The 19,104-nt window shown below is 47.0% G+C and overlaps 2 protein-coding genes and 1 pseudogene across 3 annotated transcripts in view; 1 reads left to right on the top strand and 2 right to left on the bottom strand.

Moving 5' to 3' along the window:
• Positions 1-19,104, top strand: part of LOC309549117 (uncharacterized protein) — a 4,285,597-nt gene that overhangs the window by 4,175,050 nt on the left and 91,443 nt on the right.
• LOC309548700 lies at positions 3,786-6,155 on the bottom strand (annotated as a pseudogene). Its single transcript has 2 exons — positions 6,083-6,155; positions 3,786-4,533 (listed from the first exon to the last, which is right to left on the bottom strand). The product of its transcript is annotated as an uncharacterized misc_RNA (transcript).
• LOC309548701 (uncharacterized protein) lies at positions 15,696-18,481 on the bottom strand (the record flags this gene model as incomplete). Its single annotated transcript, XM_082248659.1, has 7 exons — positions 18,422-18,481; positions 17,047-17,174; positions 16,837-16,960; positions 16,623-16,720; positions 16,306-16,533; positions 16,020-16,226; positions 15,696-15,899 (listed from the first exon to the last, which is right to left on the bottom strand). The coding sequence occupies exons 3-7, from the start codon at positions 16,919-16,921 to the stop codon at positions 15,696-15,698; spliced, it is 822 nt and encodes a 273-aa protein (XP_082104785.1). The 5' UTR covers positions 16,922-16,960; positions 17,047-17,174; positions 18,422-18,481.

Raw genomic sequence — 19,104 nt, forward strand, 5'->3', positions numbered from 1 at the left:
ACTGCCACCGTGTGATCCACCTGACGGCACACACCAACGCTCATCAGTGGTGGGTGTAAATGGATAACGCAGCTTGAACTTACTTGGCACAGTAAAAGGCTTCTTTAAATTGCGCCATTGCTCATCAACAGCGCGCTGAAATTCCGCAGGGCAGGGAAAAACCTGCGCTGATTTGCGTTTCCTTTTCATCCCATAAGAGGACATCAAAGCAGGAGGACACGGTTCATCCTGCAGATGCAGTGTCTCCTTGATAGAAGTAATCAACTCATCCATGAGTGCAAGCTCTTCAGGCGAGCCAGGGGGAGAAGTATCAACTCCTTCTACCTCAGCCTCCCCCTCGGACCCCATAAGGTCCAGAGATGAACGAGACCCTGAGAAGGGCATTCCAGCCATAGCAGCCCCATCGCCCTCTGATTCAGAGGAAATGGATAACCTGGGCCGTTTTGCGGATCGATCAGCCATTAGCATCTGCACCTGAGAAGCCAAGTTCGCCACAACAGCAGCCAGATCAGCCCCCTCGGGGGATGCAGCAGCCCCTTGGCCCCCCACCAAGGTGGGAGGAAACTTGCAATCCTGAGAATCCATGCCCCAGTATCAACTGAAATAAAATACTGCCCCTTTAAGACCGCGGCGAGCGCAGCCCACCACACACTACTGTATGCACCGACCCCCACAGGGATAAGGAGCACTGAGCAAGGAAATACAGGATAAGGAAGGTAAAAACCTGGAGAGACCACACAGGCTGCTGCCACCGATCGCTGTTCCAGAGCAAAAGGAAGTGATGCAATGACTGACCGTCCTATATAGCCTATGAAGGCTTCACAAACATGGCCGCTCGGCTGAGGGAATCAAGGCAACAAGAAAATGGCGCCGACATGTGCTTGCAGGAGCGATCGCCGCCAAAATGGCGGCGTTTGGCGCCAAAACACCGCGCTGTAACACACAGGGCCGGTCAGCACAGTTTGCCAAGAAAAATGGCGGGCCGCATCAGTGGTCGCCGCATATCATGTCTGAGCCCAGTCTGCCCCATACAGCACACACAGCAGAGCGGGAGAGCCCCCCCCCCCCCCCCGCAGCCCACAGAAAGGCAGCTATTCCACACAGGAATCTGACAGGGAGCTCAGCACATACACAGACATGCAGGGTCACACAGTCACAGACTGACACCCAAACAGACAGGTCCCCACATAGAAATTTACTTACCAGTCCGGATGGCGTGGGGAGCCTTCTCCAGCGACCAAACCGCTGTACTGAGGACAGGACGCAGTGGACTGTGGTGCGAAACCGCAAATGGCGTCCGGTGAGGTAGCCACCTCACAGGCAGCATCCCTGCAGCGAGCAGGGATGGGTCGTTCAATATGCCAGAGAAACCTGAGCTGAACGCTCGATGGCAGGCTGGGGAAACCCCTGGCACACAGCCCTGGGATCCAGGGTGGCCAGACCGAGACCCAGCTCCGCATGATCATCTTCATCTGAAGAAAACTAAATTAAGGCTGATAAAATAACAGCTAAGTAAAAGAAAGAGAAAAACACTTGAAATAAAATCAAAAAGAGGATAGAAGGCTGAGACTGAAAGCCCCAGCACAGGAAACAGCCAGCCACTCCTAAGCTAGGCAATTGAAAACTGAGTTGAGAATGCTGGAAGCAGGGAGGTATTGACTGAGGGGACCGCCCCCTAGGGGTGTGATATGCTAAAAGCTTTGATATTAACAAATCTTGTTGCCTAGCTACTCCTGCGGAGGAAAGGTCAATTACCCCATTAGTGAAGATTATGAAGTGGCGGCGACTGTCGGAGGACGTAAGAGAAAAAAATATTGCAACGCTCTCCATTTTATTCTCTAGGGTCTCTGCAAAAAAAAATATATATATAATGTTTGGGGGTTCTAAGTAGTTTTCTAGCAAGAAAAAAGAAAGAATTTTAGCTTGTAAACACCAAGTGTCCAAAAATAAATAAAAATAGGCCGGTCTTAATGTGGTTTATAATATCACCAAGCTTGGCTCAGGGTCTTTCTCCACATCAGGGACTTTCATTGGGATCACTAGTAGATCCCCCTCTCATATAGATCTAGTAGCGAGTAGGGAATGCTACCTCTCTCTATAGGGATGACCGCGGTAATCTCCCAGGACTCTTGCTCGTGACACGGATATAGACAGGAAGGACCTCACAGTATAGTAAGGTGTGATTTTTATTGATAAAACTCGCAGTATAGCGGGGATAAATATGTAGCCGCAATGTGCGCTAAACTCTGATACTTCCGCTCTCGGCCCGTAGACCGGAAGTGACGTCACCCGGCTCCTCCCAACGCCTTAAGTCTCAAAACATGTGACGTCACCTGACTCCTCCCGACGCGTTGCGTCACGCCACATGACTTTCTCAAGGGATAATATTCTCCTATTTTCTATTCTTCTATCCATCTATTCTATACCTATTTATCTACACATCCTCATTGCAATTACTTCAGTGCTAGCGCATCTGCTTTTCTCTTTTATTTACTTGGCGTGACATCATCTTCCACATTATACAAAAAAATTGGGCTAACTTTACTGTTTAGTTATTTTTAAAAGTGGGGAAATTTTTTTTTTTAAATGGCGTTGGAAAGATCGCTGCGCAAATCTTTGTCTTTGTTAAAAATATATATATATATATATATATAATGGTTGGGGGCTCTAAGTCATTTTCTAGCTAAAATATTGATTTTAACTTGTGAAACACATGTGTCAGAAATGGGCTCAGTTCTTAACCACTTGCCGACCGCCGCACGACTATCTACGTCGGCGGTCAGCCCCTCACAGGCAAAGTGACGTAGGGCTACGTCACTAGCTTGTGAGGGTCTAGGGAGCGAGCGCGCGCCCCCGGAGGCGCGCTCCTGCTCCCGAGTGGTCACGGACCCCCCCGTGCGTGTGACCGGCGGACCCGATGTCCGCCGGCCACTCTGCGATCGGCGGGGGAGAGGGAGAAAGTCAGGCAGCTTGTGTAAACAAGCTGCCTGTCATTCTCCTCGCTGTATGAGAGCTGATCACATGGATCTACTATGTAGATCCGTTGATCACTCTGCATACAGCTGAAGCCCCAGGAAATCACAGTTAGAATCACGCCCCTAGGGACACACACAGCCCCTCCCTCTCAAATAAAGTTAACCCCTTCACTACCAGTGTATTTTTACAGTAACAGTGCATATGTATAGCACTGATTACTGTAGAAATGTCACTGGTAACCTCAAAAGTGTCAAAAATGTCAGTCAAGGGTCCGATCTGTCCGCCGCAATGTCGCAGTACCGCAAAAAAAATCGCAGATCGCCGCCATTACGCGTTAAAAAAAAAAACAACAAAAATGACAAAAATCTTTCCCTTAGTTAGTAAACGCAATAACTTTTGCGCAAACCAATCAAAATACGCTTTTTGCGATTTTTTTTACCAAACATAGGTAGCATAAAACAAATTGGCCGAAAATTTTAAAAAATTTTGATTTTTACATTTTTTTTGGGGGGAATTTCATATAAAAAAAAGGGAAAAATATTGCTATTTTTGCAAAATGGACGCTCTTTTTTTGTTTATAGCGCGTGATCAAAAAATTGCACAGGTGATCAAATACCGCCAAAAGAAAGCTCTGTTTGTGGGAAAAAAAGGACGCCAAATTCGTTTAGGTACAGCGTCGCACGAGCGCGCAATTCTCCGTTAAAGTCACGCAGTGCCGAATCGCAAAATACCCCCTGGTCGGAATGGGGGTAAAATCTTCCGGGGCTTAAGTGGTTAAAGGGGTTAAAACATTTCCCGCACTCTGAACATTAACAGGGAAGCTCACCTGTGTGTATTCTCTGATGGCGAAGAAGGTGTCCTTTATGATTAAAACATTTCCCGCACTCTGAACATGAATAGGGACGCTCACCTGTGTGTATTCTCTGATGGCGAAGAAGGCTTAATTTCAGATTAAAACATTTCCCGCACTCTGAACATGAATAGGGATGCTCCCCTGTGTGTATTTTCTGATGTCTAAGAAGGGTTACTTTCTGATTAAAACATTTCCCGCACTCTGAACATGAATAGGGACGCTCACCTGTGTGTATTTTCTGATGTCTAAGAAGGGTTACTTTATGATTAAAACATTTCCCGCACTCTGAACATGAATAGGGACGCTCACCTGTGTGAATTCTCTGGTGCTGAAGAAGGTGTCCTTTTTGGCTAAAACATTTCCCGCACTCTGAACATGAATAAGGAAGCTCACCTGTGTGTATTTTCTGATGGCTAAGAAGTTGTGTTTTTGATTGAAACATTTCCCACACTCTGAACATGAAAAAGGTCGCTCCCTTGTGTGTATTCTCTTGTGCCTAAGAAGGTATGTTTTGTGACTAAAACATTTCCCGCACTCTGAACATGAATAGGGAAGGTCACCTGTATGTATTCTCTGATGGCTAAGAAGGTTTCTTTTCTGTTTAAAACATTTCCCGCACTCTGAACACGAATTGGGATGCTCCCCTGTGTGAGTTCTATGGTGCTGAAGAAGGTATTTTTTCTTTTTGAAACCTTTCCCGCACTCTGAACATGACAATGAATTATCTCCTGTATGGTATAAAGAAGATTCCCTGAGATGAGATGGCTTCCCGCACCCGTCGGCACTGTCAGATATTAGAGGACTATGTGAAGTATCAGGAGATTCCAATGATCTCCTCCAATGGTGAGGTCTGTCATGTATATTATGAGGAACGGGATTTACTTCTGGAGAAGATGCCATGTCATTATCTTCTGTAGTCACATCTTCCTCCGATGTCCTTCTATTCCCACCACAGAGTCCGTCTGTCAGAAGACAAGAAAAATTACCAAGAGTTTTCCACACTCATATACACTGCTCAACACTTTATAATCAGAGTATAGCATCAAGTCAGGGATACTCCTGCTGGGATATTCATCTGCTCAGTCAAGTAGCAGAGGGGGTTGTTACCAACAGGTACACTAGATGGGCAACAATGAGACGACCTCCAAAACAGGAATGGAGGCCACTGACATTTTCCCTACTCATCTTTTCTGAGTGTTTTTTTCTTTTTAAATCAGAAAAAGTTTTATTATAAAGAAAGAAAAGTCCATTCCATTCGGTACACAATATTTCCGCTTTGTACAGTCATAGACACAGCGATCGTAACCTTCATATATAGTCACTCCTGCATGTTTCCATTCCCCACCTCCACTGACTCCACCCACTCCCCCAACATCTCACTGACTCCACCTACTCCCCAACATCTCACTGACTCCACCCACTCCCCCAACATCTCCTTGGCCTGCGCCTTATCCCGTTCCCTCCTGTTTATTCATTCCTAGGACTCAGCTTTTTTTTTTTGAAAATTATTTTTATTGATTTTTAATCGCAAAAAAGCAAACAAAGCAACTCCCCATCCCCCCCCAACCTCAGTGCAATGCTCATGTACTACAATACTTATAGGAAAATGCAAAGGGAGAACCTCCCAGGAGATCCTCAACGCAGCAGTGCCTCCCCCACACAGACTCTCACCCAGGTCCATACGCCAACCTCCCCCACCCTCTCACCACTGCTTGTTGTCTGCTAGGCATAGACTTCATTTGTTACCTCCCTAAGTATCAGGGGACCTTAACTCACCCCTCTAAGGTGACCGTCACCTTCACCGGGGGCAGACCACAATCACCTCCAAGAAGAGTAGATGGCCTCTCAGTCCAACCCTGCCATATAACGCATCCTCTATTCAGGTATGTGGCTTTGTAAAATGGCAGCATCGTGTTCACTGATGACTTCCAATACTCCACCGATGGCGCTTCGGTCTTCCTCCAATGCAGAAGAATAGCGTGTGACGTCATTGCGCCGGAGGACACAGAGGCCATCTTCTTGGAAGGAAACAGACTATCCCACACTGTCTATACGCTGATGCCATCCTGACTTAATGTGAGTGTATTTTAATGATAAATAAAGCGCCACTTTGATTTAATATAATACACTAGGAGCCTTTTTACCATTCTCGGGGCCATTTGAGGATCTGGGGATTTATCTGTCACTTTATACCTCCTGAGAATTGTCGGAGACCGTGGTCAAGGTGGACGAGCCAGTGTGGGGATTATTTACTTGGTGCAGTCTTATCAGCCTGACGGTAAGGATCAGTACTTTTGGTGATATCTGGTGGTGGTGATATGTTCATCCTGCAGTGCCATCTTGGATTCACGGACATTTGCTGATTTATATCTAATAAGACTGCTCACAGATTCTTTGGAATCTTTGTACGTTTGTTATCTAGAGCTGCACCCATTCTTTTATTTACAATGTAGAAGAATAGCCTTGTGTGCATAGAACAGAGTCACCGACAATAAAATTCTTTGTGCTCCAAGAGGTGCCATTTCCTCCACCAAACCCAGCAAACACACTGTCAGCGTCAAAGGTACCCTCAATGTGGTCCTAGGACTAATCTTTGAAGCGTTAATTCTTGTGGACCAAGGCCAGGGGTATCCAACCACATGTCCCACAACTTTTCACATTTACCCGGACATCCACGTCTTTTAAAGATGTAGCACCCTTCTAGTCAGGTGCTAGAAAGGGAGTATAGTTTTGCCTCTGTCTGCCTATCAGAGAAGCAGCAGGTAAATTCTATATTGCACTCTGCTTATCAGGGAGCAGGATCTGTGAGTTAGGTCTGCTCAGTGTGCCCAGTGTGTGATTCATCTGGTCTAAGGGAGTGTCCCCAGCTGATCCAATGGGAAGGCACATTGGATGCTGGAAGAAACCTGGCCTATGACACACAGGCTTTTGATACAGCCCCAGAGATTGGCACAGATGGGTTGTCTCGGTGCATTGTGGGGCAGGGTATAAAAAACCAGGGGCACATGAGGTAGAGGTCTTTTGGCAGGAAGCAAAGTCCCGGAAGGAGGGTGGCGACTGCCTCCTCTTCTGCAGCAGTGGGTGATGGTCACAGGCAGTAGGCATGGTGAGCCAGTGGTGTGAGGCTGAACCCAGAGGTCCAGGAGAGCTGACTGGAGGAGTTGGGGCACTGTGAGAATCTGGAAAAACAGTATTGTGAGTACAGAGGATCTTGCCCAGGGTTCTGCCCAGGAAGGGGACCACTATGGGAGTATAGTCAGTGGACGAGTGTCAGCAAGTGCATAGAAAGGGGGTTACTGGGGGAGTAACCTGAAGAGAAACACAAATAGGAACACTTACCTCAGCTTCATTTAAGTGGCAGGATGAAGTAGCGGCCTTGCCGAATTCTCTAGGTAGAAGACCTCTGAATTGTGAATAGTTCAACAGTTGGAGTATCCCACTCATCCCTTCTCCTATCCCAATATGAAATAGAACCACAAAAACAACTACCCCTAGACTGATCATTGACTGAGCCAAGAACATGAAGTGTTAACATTTCTGCAAGCAGTTGCTATGGGTAACTCAGGGGAACTCTCTTAAAGTGTAAAAATCCAACAGTCCTCTAGGGGGCAGTGCTACATTTGGGGGCTCATCCGGGATATCGTCCTGGGTTACTGAAATAGTTGCTAATGGCAACAGCTAGAATTTTTGCCTAAGAACGTTATCCTTCCTCAAGAAATGTGCTGGAGTGCCAGAGAGGAGAGTGAGGCCTGCTCTACAGGAGTTAGGGAGAGTGGGATGAAGAGTCAAGTTCAAAGTGGTGGTTGCCAGCGGCAACAGATGGACTTTTGTTGGGACTGTAATCTGCTCTCAAGAAATGTGCAGGAGAGTTAGAGAAGTAGAGTTGCATCACGCTGTACAAAAGGACTGTGTCTGCTTAAGAGTGAATGGTGCAAGTGTGGACGGAGCAAATTACAGCCCAGGGCAAGTGGATCGGTGTGTCAGGGGCCATGCTTGTGCCAGTGCTATACATAAAAAATGTTGACTGTGCAACTAATGACAGAGGGACACTTTTCCAAGACAGTATGGTGAGAGTTGTCGGTACAAATGCTATGAAGAGAAATGTCGGCCATGCAATGTCTGTGTTAGGAACGCTCCCTGAGCACACTGATGTGCTGTCTGTCATCCAAAGGGTTAACCTAGTGCAGGTTAATTGCAGCAATTGGCAACAGGCTGCCTTATTTAAACACCTCAGCAGCACTGGGTCTTTGTTGTCTTGTCTTCAGCTTCTCCATGTTCCTGTACCTGCGTCCTGTTGATCCCTGCCTGATTCCTGTTTATCTTTGGCTCGTCCCTGACTTTGTTTGCTTGCTGTCCGTCCTGACCCCGGATCGTTTGACAATTCTCTTGGATCCTCCTTGTCTGCTCATCTGCCTTCGGACCTTGACCAGTCCTCCCCTGGTGGGGCGACCATGGGGACTGCGACCTGGTATTCACCCGCAGCCAAGTCCATCCTCACCATCAGAGGCCCTGGTGAAGACTGGTGGATACTTAGATTCCGCACCTCAGGTTAGCCTGTGTTACTCACCTCGGGGATTCCCATCCAAGCTCTGCCCACTGGCAATCGGTAGGCTTTCCTCTACATGACAGACTCCTACTAGTATTATAACAGTCTGACAGTGGGACAATTCTCCTGGAGAGATGGAGGTACAACTGAGGCCCAGGTACAGACAAGGTTGGCGGATGCGTGTGGATTGAAGACCACGATCTGCTTTACAGTGACTTTCTTGCTGGCTGAGTTGAGTTGGAGCGGCAATGGAAAGGTTACTGTACTGTGCGGGAAAGCGGGTGCTGGAGAGATCTGCCTAGCAGGAGGAGCCACCGCCAAAGAATCAGCTAATCTGGAGTTGAGGACAGAGACGCCACCCACGCACAGCCAATCCGGAAAGAGGAAGGGGGTCACTCGTGCTCTGTTGGCCTCTGAATCGGGACTCTTTGTGGGCAGAGGAAGAGGAGTGCCCAGGGTGCTGATGGAACTGGGCTCAGTAGCATCTGCAAGCGCTCAGTGTGCCACATGAGAGAAACCTGTACTTCCGAGGCTGTGTGCATGCAGGTAGTGAGGGCTGGGGAGCGGCCACCTGATGTACAGAAGACTGCAGTGGCAGACACCAGGTCTGCTCCAACAAAGGCAAAGGGGAGTCGATGGCCTGCGGTGACCAGGGCTGCGAGTGTGAGCAGCGAGGAAGAGGCTGGGGCAATTGATGTGGGGTCTCCTAGTTTCCAGCATCGCTACGGATCCTTGGAGGAGGGGATCGATGTCTGCAAATCAGAGGAAGAAACCGAGTGGGACTGGGGGTCGAATGAACGGAGTAGTTCGGCCAGTCCAAGTGTTCCTGATAAGTAGACTAGAGATTCTGTGATACGTGGACAGTGTGCTAAGAATCTGGGGTTCTGTGAGGCCTACTCTAACCGTGTCCCAGATCTATCCCTAGGCTCGGGAACAAAATGAGGCCTATGCGTCTCTCATCATTAAGGAGGAGACCCTGCATTCCCCACCAGGGAGAGGCAACAGACAAACATTCCCCAGATTCTCCAGACTACAACGGCTGATACAGAGGAAGGTGGCCTTAGAATATGGATATGATTATCCTTATGCTCCAGGGGAGATCATGTTGGAGATCGAGGCCAGGAGAGAGGCTTGGTGTGACGAGGCTGTATGGGACTTCCTTTATATCCCAAAACCCCACCGCAACCAGTCAAAGCCGGAGTTATGGAAAACCTTCCATCCAATCTGTAAAGGCTAATTGGAACTTTGGGCGGGCCATCTATATAGACTGAGTGGAGGTTCACCGCCCAAACAGATCTGGCCAGGCATGGTCCATCCGTGTAAAAGACTCAGAGGGGAAAGTTGTGCAAATGCCACATCCTGACTACTATTGCTAAGGACACAGGATGCTGAGTTTTGTGAGGCTGGCTAGCCTGAGTTTGCTTACTTGCTTACAGAAGAAGAGGGGCTGGAGAGCCCGAATGTAAAGTGTACAGTGATGTTTCAAGTTTCATCGTTGTTGCTAGGGCCCAAGCCCTATTTCCAATACCCCTTTCCCTTCTATTCTTGCAAATGGGATTGGGAAATCTACAATTACCACTTCTAAGTGGTTCCACTAAAGAGGGCCAACCCTCCAACTTTAGAAGAAGAGACCCTTGCTAAAGGAGGACTCTAGTGATACTATAACTGTGCTAAAAAGGAGATCCTTTGGGCCATCGGGCCAGGATCATGTACCACCGCAAGTTAAAAGGACACTCTGTGGAGTAGTTTGGTCATCGGGCTGAAGAGGAGAATTCTTTGCAAAGTGACTCTTTTTACAAAGATGCTTTGTGAAGATTCTATTGGGCCAATGGGCCAGTAATGGAACTTTGTTGGGTTGCTACCCAAGGAGAATGGGTAGTGGCCTGAGGTCTCTTCGGTGGAGGGTGCCCTAGTGCCAGGGGCCCCTGAATAGACTGTTAACACCCACAAGTCTGACAGGTTGCTCAGGCTCCAGCAAATACCTTGTCCTTAGGAAGACATGTATCCTCGGTGCTACAGGTGTGAGGGACACTGTGAGCATCAGTCGGATGGACTCCACATGTCTTCGAGAACATGTGGGCGTGGCTGATATGGAAGAAGAGTCAGTGCCCGGGTGCTAAAGGGACTGTGTCTGTTTCAGTCACTAGTTGTGGCTACAAGGTAGATAGTTAGCTTGACAGGGTTTGTATGTCACCTGTACAGGAGTGGAGCTGAACGCCTAGTCAAGCCTACTGAAAGTGATATCTGACAGGATGTGATTCATCTGGTCTAAGGGAGTGTCCCCAGCTGATCCAATGGGGAGGCACATTGGATGCTGGAGTTAACCTGGCCAATAACACACAGGCTTTTGATACAGCCCCAAGGATTGGCACAGATTGGTTGTCTCAGTGAATTGTGGGGCAGGGTATAAAAAGCCAGGGGCACATGAGGTAGAGGTCTTTTGGTGGGAAGCAAAGTCCCAGAAGGAGGGTAGCGGCTGCCTCCTCTTCTGAAGCAGTTGGTGATGGTCACAGGCAGTTGGCCTGATGAACCAGTGGAGAGGAGCTGAACCCAGAGGTCCAGGAGAGCTGACTGGAGGAGTTGGGGCACTACGAGAATCTAGAAAAACTGTATCGTGAGTACAGAGGATGTTGCCCAGGGGTCTGCCCAGGAAGGGGACCACTCCAGAGTTTATAGTCAGTGGATGGGTGTCAGCTAGTACAGAGAAAGGGGGTACTGGGGGAGTACCCTGAAGAGAAACACAAATAGGAACACTTACCTCAGCTTCATTCAAGTGGCAGGATGAAGTAGCGGCCTTGCCGCATTCTCAAGCTAGAAGTCCTCTGAATTGTGAATAGTTCAACAGTTGGAGTATCCCACTCATTCCTTCTCCCATCCCAATATAAGATAAAACCACAAAAACAACTACCCCTAGACTGATCATTGACTGAGCCAAGAACATAAAGTGTTAAGATTTCTGCAAGCAGTTGCTACAGGTAACCCAAGGGAATCCTTACAGTGTGAAAATTCAGCAGCCCTCTAGGGGGCAGTGCTACACCTTATATACCTTTCATCTATTCAAGAAGGCTGCCAGGCCGGGGGGGGGGGGGAATCGGGGGCCCGTCCCTTGGCTCTTTCCAACCACAACCCCACATAGGCACACGCTCATTCATCCGGCTCCTTGCTGGTGAGCGTCTTAGCATTTTTTTGCTATCTCATAGTAAATTGAGGCCCCTCTCTGTGGGATTGCCCCCTTCTCTTTCACTCTCTCATATTCTTTGCTTGCCTGACTTTCCTTTCTTCCTCTCTCATACCATCTTTGCCTCCCCTCTTTATCTCCATTCTCTTCATACCCCCCCCCCCGCCCCCTACTACTTAGGGCAACACCATGCTAAATTGGATCTCCCAGATCTACTCTGCCCCTGTCGCCCAGGTTAAGGCGAACGGTATCTTATCGGATTACTTCAGAATTACGAGTGGAACAAGACAGGGGTGCCCCCTGTCACCCTTACTCTTCGCATTATCACTAGAAACCTTTTTATGTAGAATACGCCTCCACCTGGATATCTCAGGCATGACTGTTGGGGTGACCTAGCAGAAAATATCAGCGTATCCAGACGACATGTTATTTTCCCTCATGAATCCCATAATTTCTCTACCGAATCTTCTTTACGAGTTTGAGGCATATGGCACTCTGTCCAATCTAAATATCAACTTTACTAAATCTGAAGCAATGGGAGTAGGCTTATCAAACCCCCTCCTCCACCAACTGCGATTTAATTTTAGTCTAAAATGGACGAACTCAGCGCTGAAATACCTGGGCACTCTCATACCCCCCAAATTTTCACACATCTTCACGCTCAACTTTCTCCCCCTCCTAAACAAAGTCCACATTCTATAAGATAAATTGAATTCTGGTCTCCATTCATGGTTTGGAAGATGAAACGTTATTAAAATCTGCATACTCCCTAAGTTCCTATACCTCTTTCAAGCACTTCCGATATTCATCCCTTCGCATTACTTTAAACAAGATGACACCCTACTAGAGATGTCCCGAACTATTCGTTGGCGAACATCGCTTGTTCGCGTCCGCCGCTGCGGGCGAACATATGCGATGTTCGGTCCACCCCCTATACTTCATCATTGAGGCAAACTTTGACCCTGTACCTCACAGTCAGCAGACACATTCCAGCCAATCAGCATACCTCCCTCCCACACCCTCCCACCTCCTATAAAAAAGAAAGGGCAGCATCCATCTTAGATCATTCTGAAGCAGTGTGTTACTGAGAGCAGGGAGAGAGCTGCTGCTGTTAATAGGGACAGTTGTTAGTCAGTGTTCTCGGTCCACTCCTGCTGTAAGGACAGCATCCTGACAGCACCCCAAAAAGCCCTTTTAAGGGCTGGTATTTCAGTCAATTTTTTTTTTGAGATATGTATCTATTGTGCAGTTGTCTGCCCGCCGTGTCTGAGAGGCCACAGACCCACCACAGACTGTACTGTGTGCACAACACACTCATATCGGGTGGCACAGTACCTTGCAGTTTAAAAAATATTTTTTTTTTCCTCTGTCATAATTGCAGTTGCCTGCCGGGTGCCAGTGAGTGTCAGGTCCACAGAGTGTACTGTGCCCACTGCAGTGCCCACCACTCATATATACGGTGGCACAGCACCTTGCAAATTAAAAAACAATATATTTTTTATAATTGTTGCCTGCCAGTGAGTGTCAGGTCCACAGACTGTACTGTACCCACTGCAAATGGACTGTTTGCGGTGTGTTAAACGGGGAGTTTGGTCTGTCAGTGTTTGGTCTGTCACTGTGAAGCGGGCGTAACCCTTAAACTACCTGATTGATACAACATCATACCTGATCGTATACACACACTGGATGTTTTAAAGCATGTTATTCCAAACAATTTAGGAATGTTAGGTAATTTATGCCCTTTATGGATTAAAACCCGACTCTGCGTCAACTACGTAATTTTCCATTATAGTTTTGCCATGGATCCCCCTCCGGCATGCCACAGTCCAGGTGTTAGTCCCCTTGAAAAAACTTTTCCATCACTATTGTGGCCAGAAAGAGTCCCTGTGGGTTTTAAAATTCGCCTGCCTATTGCAGTCTATGGCGGTTCACCCCTTGGCGAACATTTGCGGAGGTTCGCGAACGGCAAATTTTAGGTTTGCGACATCTCTACACCCTACTTGTGGTTTTATCTGGGCACATAAGCGACCTAGGCTATATAGGAGACTACTCCTTCCTGAACGACTAGGTGGACTGGCAGTGGCGGACTTATGCAAATACCGTCAGGCTACACAAATGGGGAGACTCAGACTGGTGTCATCATGGTGAAGCGAAGCTTTGGCCCAGACTAGAACAGGCCCAATGCGACATAGCCCTCCATAGAGCTCCATCGTGCCACCATTCACTACCAGACTCCATAAGACGCCATCCCCTCATAGGTCACACGATAAGAACCTGCTCTAAATTATTCACACAACTTTCACTTTCCCCGACGCACTCGCCACTGACACCCATACTGGGGAATCCCCAGTTTACCCTGGGCTACCAAGATAAAACATTCAGGACCTTGATGGAGTCAGGCTATTTCCAAACCTCCCATTTTTCAACATCATCTAGTTGGCCTGCACTCAAAGACCTCATGGACTTCTCGGGACCCTACTGTCTAGATTTCTGGAGGGCATTGCAACTCCATAATTTCTTAAACTCATTGCCACCTCCCAGTGAGCGCAACACACAACTTACACCCTTTGAAGAACATTGCTCTCAAGACAGAAAACTGACACAGGTATTATCCATGACCTATGCATTACTGATCACACCCCAGGGGACTTACCAACCCCCATTCTTAGCTAAGAGGGAACGGGATTTAGACTGCAACTTTAATCCAGACCAACAAAATCAAATCATTCTGTTTATATTTACATCATCCATCTGCATGTAAAATACAACAAACCAACTTCAAACTCCTAACAAGGTGGTACCGCACGCCGTCAAGGTTTAGCAGATTCTTCCCCACACTCACTGATCAGTGCTGGAGATGCCAGGAAGGGCCGGGGGACACTCCTACATGATTTTGGTTGTGTCCTAAACTATCGGAGTTCTGGAAGACAGTACGTGAAATGTCTCAGAGGTTTATAAACCGACCGCTCCCCAATGACCCTGCTCTCTTCCTTCTCCATGCTTCTAACATCCCGGCCCAGACCTATAAAAATTCTGTCATTCGTCACCTTCTAAATGCTGCTAAAATGTGCATCCCTCTTAAATGGAAAAACACACAGGCCCTGACTGTTGGCATGTGGCACAAAGAAATAAATAGAATGGAAAACCTTGTTCTCTCGACACGTCCCCAACACGAACGATATACCAAAACCTGGGGTCAATGGAATATATTTGTCCTCTCTGATGAAGGCTGCTCTTTAATTAAGGGTGGCAATACTAAAGAGACCTCATGTTGAGTTTGGGGGAGCTCTAAAATATTGCTGGAAAGTATTGCTGATGTAGGGCCATAGTTTTACCAATGCTAACCCTCCTAACACCCCCCCCCCCTTCCACACCTCCTTACCCCTTCTCCCCTCATTCCACCTACTTATCCTCTTCTGCCTCTCTCTAGGTTCCTTTTACTTCCCTCTCTCTTTCCACTACTTATTCGCTTACTTCTTCCTTTTTCTTCTATACGTTATCCGAAACTGGAACAGACAACTCCGGGTACTTTCTAGTCCTGCATAACTCCTCCCATTAGAGGAATTGTAGAACACCTCTTATTCTACGACCGATGTAGATCTCCACCTTATGACTGAATTATCTTCAATGTTGTAATACACTGTCTCAGCATATGTTCTATAAGGAATGTTACTGTTTATTATGCCTGGAAGTTGTCTTTTATAGAAATAAAAGAAATGAAAAAAAAAAAAAAAGAGATCTGACATGGATCAATGATACAACCTTACCCAACCAAATATCACTAAGTAATAATGCTATTGAAATGATGACAATTTTATTGTTTGGAACATGACTTTATATTGAGGATTGGAGATGGACCTTTCATATGGTGTACTGTATCTCCTCCTCATTTGTTTTGAACAAGACATTAGACTCAGGCATGGGGCAGAAGACCCAAAACTCATAACCTAGGTGCCTATATCATGCACATTATTTTTGCCAGCCGAATCCCAGAATCTCCATAAATCCAGTCTAGAGACATAAATTGTGTCTGCAGCACAGAGAAGGAAAATTATCCGAGAGAAATACAGGAATACAGGACGGGGAACACAGCTCAGGAAAGTGACCAGGGGATTACAGGCTGATATCACCCAGTCCCTGCCCTACTCTGGACCAATCAGTGAGCAGTATGGGTGGAGGAATGTATTTAGTGTTAATGACCCACCTGTGCTGATCTCTGTAGGAGTGTCCTCCTCTATAAATGTCCCCGTTATTCCATCCTCCTCCATAGATTGCTGATCATCCCTCACATACATCTCTTCTTCTTCTGCTTTAACCTCAAATTCTATATCGATTGGATCTCCACTCTAAACCAAGAAAATGAAAGAATATCATCTGTAAGATATAAGCTTTATTATTGTGACATCACATAAAAATACACACATTGTCTCCATGAGTCTGTGTTTTATAATTTCTGTCTCACCAACCTTGTAACAGTGAGGGATGGTGTGACCTTGCTGTGTGGAATCCCGGGAATACAGAGGACGGGGACATCTCTCTGGTGGGTTCCTGGTATTAGGTGGCTCCATCATATCCTTGTGTCCTTCTGAAAACTCCTCCATCACTCCATACACCTCATCCTCCTCCTTATACTCTTCTTTAACATCAATATTATCATCCCCGAGGTTTCCACTCTGAATATATAATAAAACATTTCTTGTAACAAATATACTGTATATAAATCAGAACTACCAATCATTGACAATCATCTACCTGATGATGGTGAGGGATGGTGTGACCTTCCTGTGTGGAATCCCGGGAATACAGAGGACGGGGACATCTCTCTGGTGGGTTTCTGTAGCTGGATGACTCCACCATGGTGTCCTGGTACAGATCTTTGTGTTCTTTTAGAAACTCTGACTTCTCCATCACCCCATCCTCATCATCCTCCTCTTTTATCTCTTCTTTAACCTCAACTTCAGAATCTCTCAGGTTTCCACTCTGAATATATAATAAAAATGACATCAATGGTAACAATGCAGATAATGTACAGATCCTAATGATACTATCAGTGATTGTTCCTCATCTACCTGATGATGGTGGGGGATGGTGTGACCTTCCTGTGTGGAATCCCGGGAATACAGAGGACGGGGACATCTCTCTGGTGGGTTCCCATTACTGGATCCATCTGTAGGAAACACACACACTGACTGAATACATTGTTTCTATGTGTTTATCAGATGATGGGGGATCTAGGTGGATCCTCCGTACTGCTCTCTCCTTTACAATAAAGTCTCCTCTTACCCGGTGATGTGAGGGGCGGCTGATTCTCCATCATGACGTCCTTGTAGAGATCCTTGTGTCCTTCTAAATACTCCCACTCCTCCATGGAGAAATAGACAGTGACATCCTGACACCTTATAGGAACCTGACACACACAATGATACAGTCACCATCCAGACACATCCCTTGTCTGTTACTGGATAATGTCCCAGAATTCCCAGCACCGTTCACCTATCCTCCATGATCTCTCTGGGGACTTCTAGAATCTTCTTTGTATTTCTCTATTCTATCAGGGAGGGAGGTGGAGGCAATGTGATGGTCATATGATCTCCAGACTTCACAGGAGGAAAACTCTAGATCTGAACACAAATAGTAAAATCAAATGAAATTCCCAGAATCCTCCTCACCTCACCATTCAGTTTTTCCATTTGATTAAAGCCCCACCTCAGACTGAGGTATAATTTACCCACACAGGACCCCCACACTACGCAGGGTAAAAGTTTGTTGCAGGCATTCTGACATCATTACATACAACGCAGGACCAACAGACCCACTTTGCTAGTGAGGATGGAAAGGGTCCGCCCACATCCTAAGAGCATGAGAAAAAAAAAAGCCACATGGAGGGAAATTGAACAGGGGGGGGGGGGGGATGTGACATCAGAGTAATATCATTGGACATATAGACTCTGGATGGATGGACATTTGGATGGGGAGATTTGAGGGGCCCTCTATATGAGGATCCTGTGCTGACCAAATCATTGTTCCCGGGTGCCTCCCACTTCTCCTAAACTGAAGAGTGAACTTTGACCTTTACCATACAGAAATCTGTCAGGAAAGTGTGAAAGTAAGCTGTCATGTGAGCAGGTGACGTGCGGAGGAACGGAGTGTAAATAGCAGACAATTTTCTCCAGAGCTTCTAATGGTGGGGATGGATTTTTCTGCGTGCTGGTGCCAAGTTTCCACCCCCAGGGTCACTGCAGGTGTGGAGAAAAGCTGTGTAAGAGGATATGGAGGAGAGATGAGGAGGAGATCCAGGAATCAGGATAAAGGTCAGGACAAGCAACAGACGAGCGCATCCAAGAGATGAAGCCGGGGTCACTACACAGAAAATCAATCCAAGGAAACAACAGGCAGGACGAGGAATAGCAAGAAAGAGCTCAGAGACAAATGAGAATATTGCTCAGCCAATGGGAGATTATCTCAGCATGACTTACATAATGAAGGAGATGAGGGGGAGGGGAGGAAGTCACTTAAGGTGACCATATATACATGGAAATTCACCTGGATCAGCAGGGATCGGTCACATTTCCATCCATGTGTGGTCACTGCCAGATAAAAGTCACTCCATCAGCGACTGCAGCCAATAGCTTCATCACTGATCTGTGTATTCTGAGAGCGGAGGAGCACCCCCCGTTGTCAGAATACAATAGTGCAGCGGGGAGGATTCCCCCATCCCCCTCCAATGTGTGGATGGGGGAATTGCCTGTTTTTTTTCCCTCTTAGTCCATTGGCTGAACGATAAACTGAACCATGTATGGTCAGCTTTATGTTGCAAGATATAGGAATCATTAACTGATCTCCCTGAAGGGGTTAATCTATGTATTACCTCCTCTGCCCCCAGATCCTGCTTTGTCTTCTCTCTAAGTCTACTAAATGGAACGTCCTGCCTGACATCACGTCCTGTCTTTATCTGACATCCCTTCCTGTCTGTATTCCATAGAGACTTCCTGTCTGGGTGAGATCACCACCTTGTGGAGCTCAGAGGAACTGCAGCCCTGAGAACCGTCTGGTAGTGTGAACACGGCCTTGTGCTGTGTGTGTATGTACTGTATATCCTTCCCCTTTCTCTCCTCCCTGAGTGTGTATGAAGAGGCGGAGCTCCTGCTGGAACAGCGGTCGGAGGAGGAAGCCGAGTCTAGGAGGGAGACTGACAGAAAGTGCAGCAGACTTGCAGGAGTGAGCGAGGAGAATCCAGTTCCTTTGTCATCGGAGGTGAGGAGAGTGTGAAGGATGTTTGTGACTCTGGTAGCTGAAAAGCTGGGAGTCATATTGCTCTGGTGAGTGGGGAAGCACTACTAAGGGGGCGCCCTCACCATCACGTGTGTAAGAGATGGAAGAAGGCGTGGCTACACTACAGCTGGCAAAGTTTGGAGCACGGAGAACTTTCACACCTTATCAACTTTTCATTCATTTGTGGACTTCTTCTGAGCAACAGAACTTCATTGAAGTAGATGCAAAGTGTATGCAGTGGACTTGCAGAGAACACTATATTGAGCACACAATATTGTA

Source organism: Pelophylax lessonae (genome assembly GCF_965119305.1).
Source record: "Pelophylax lessonae genome assembly, chromosome: 3".
NCBI lineage: Eukaryota > Metazoa > Chordata > Amphibia > Anura > Ranidae > Pelophylax > Pelophylax lessonae.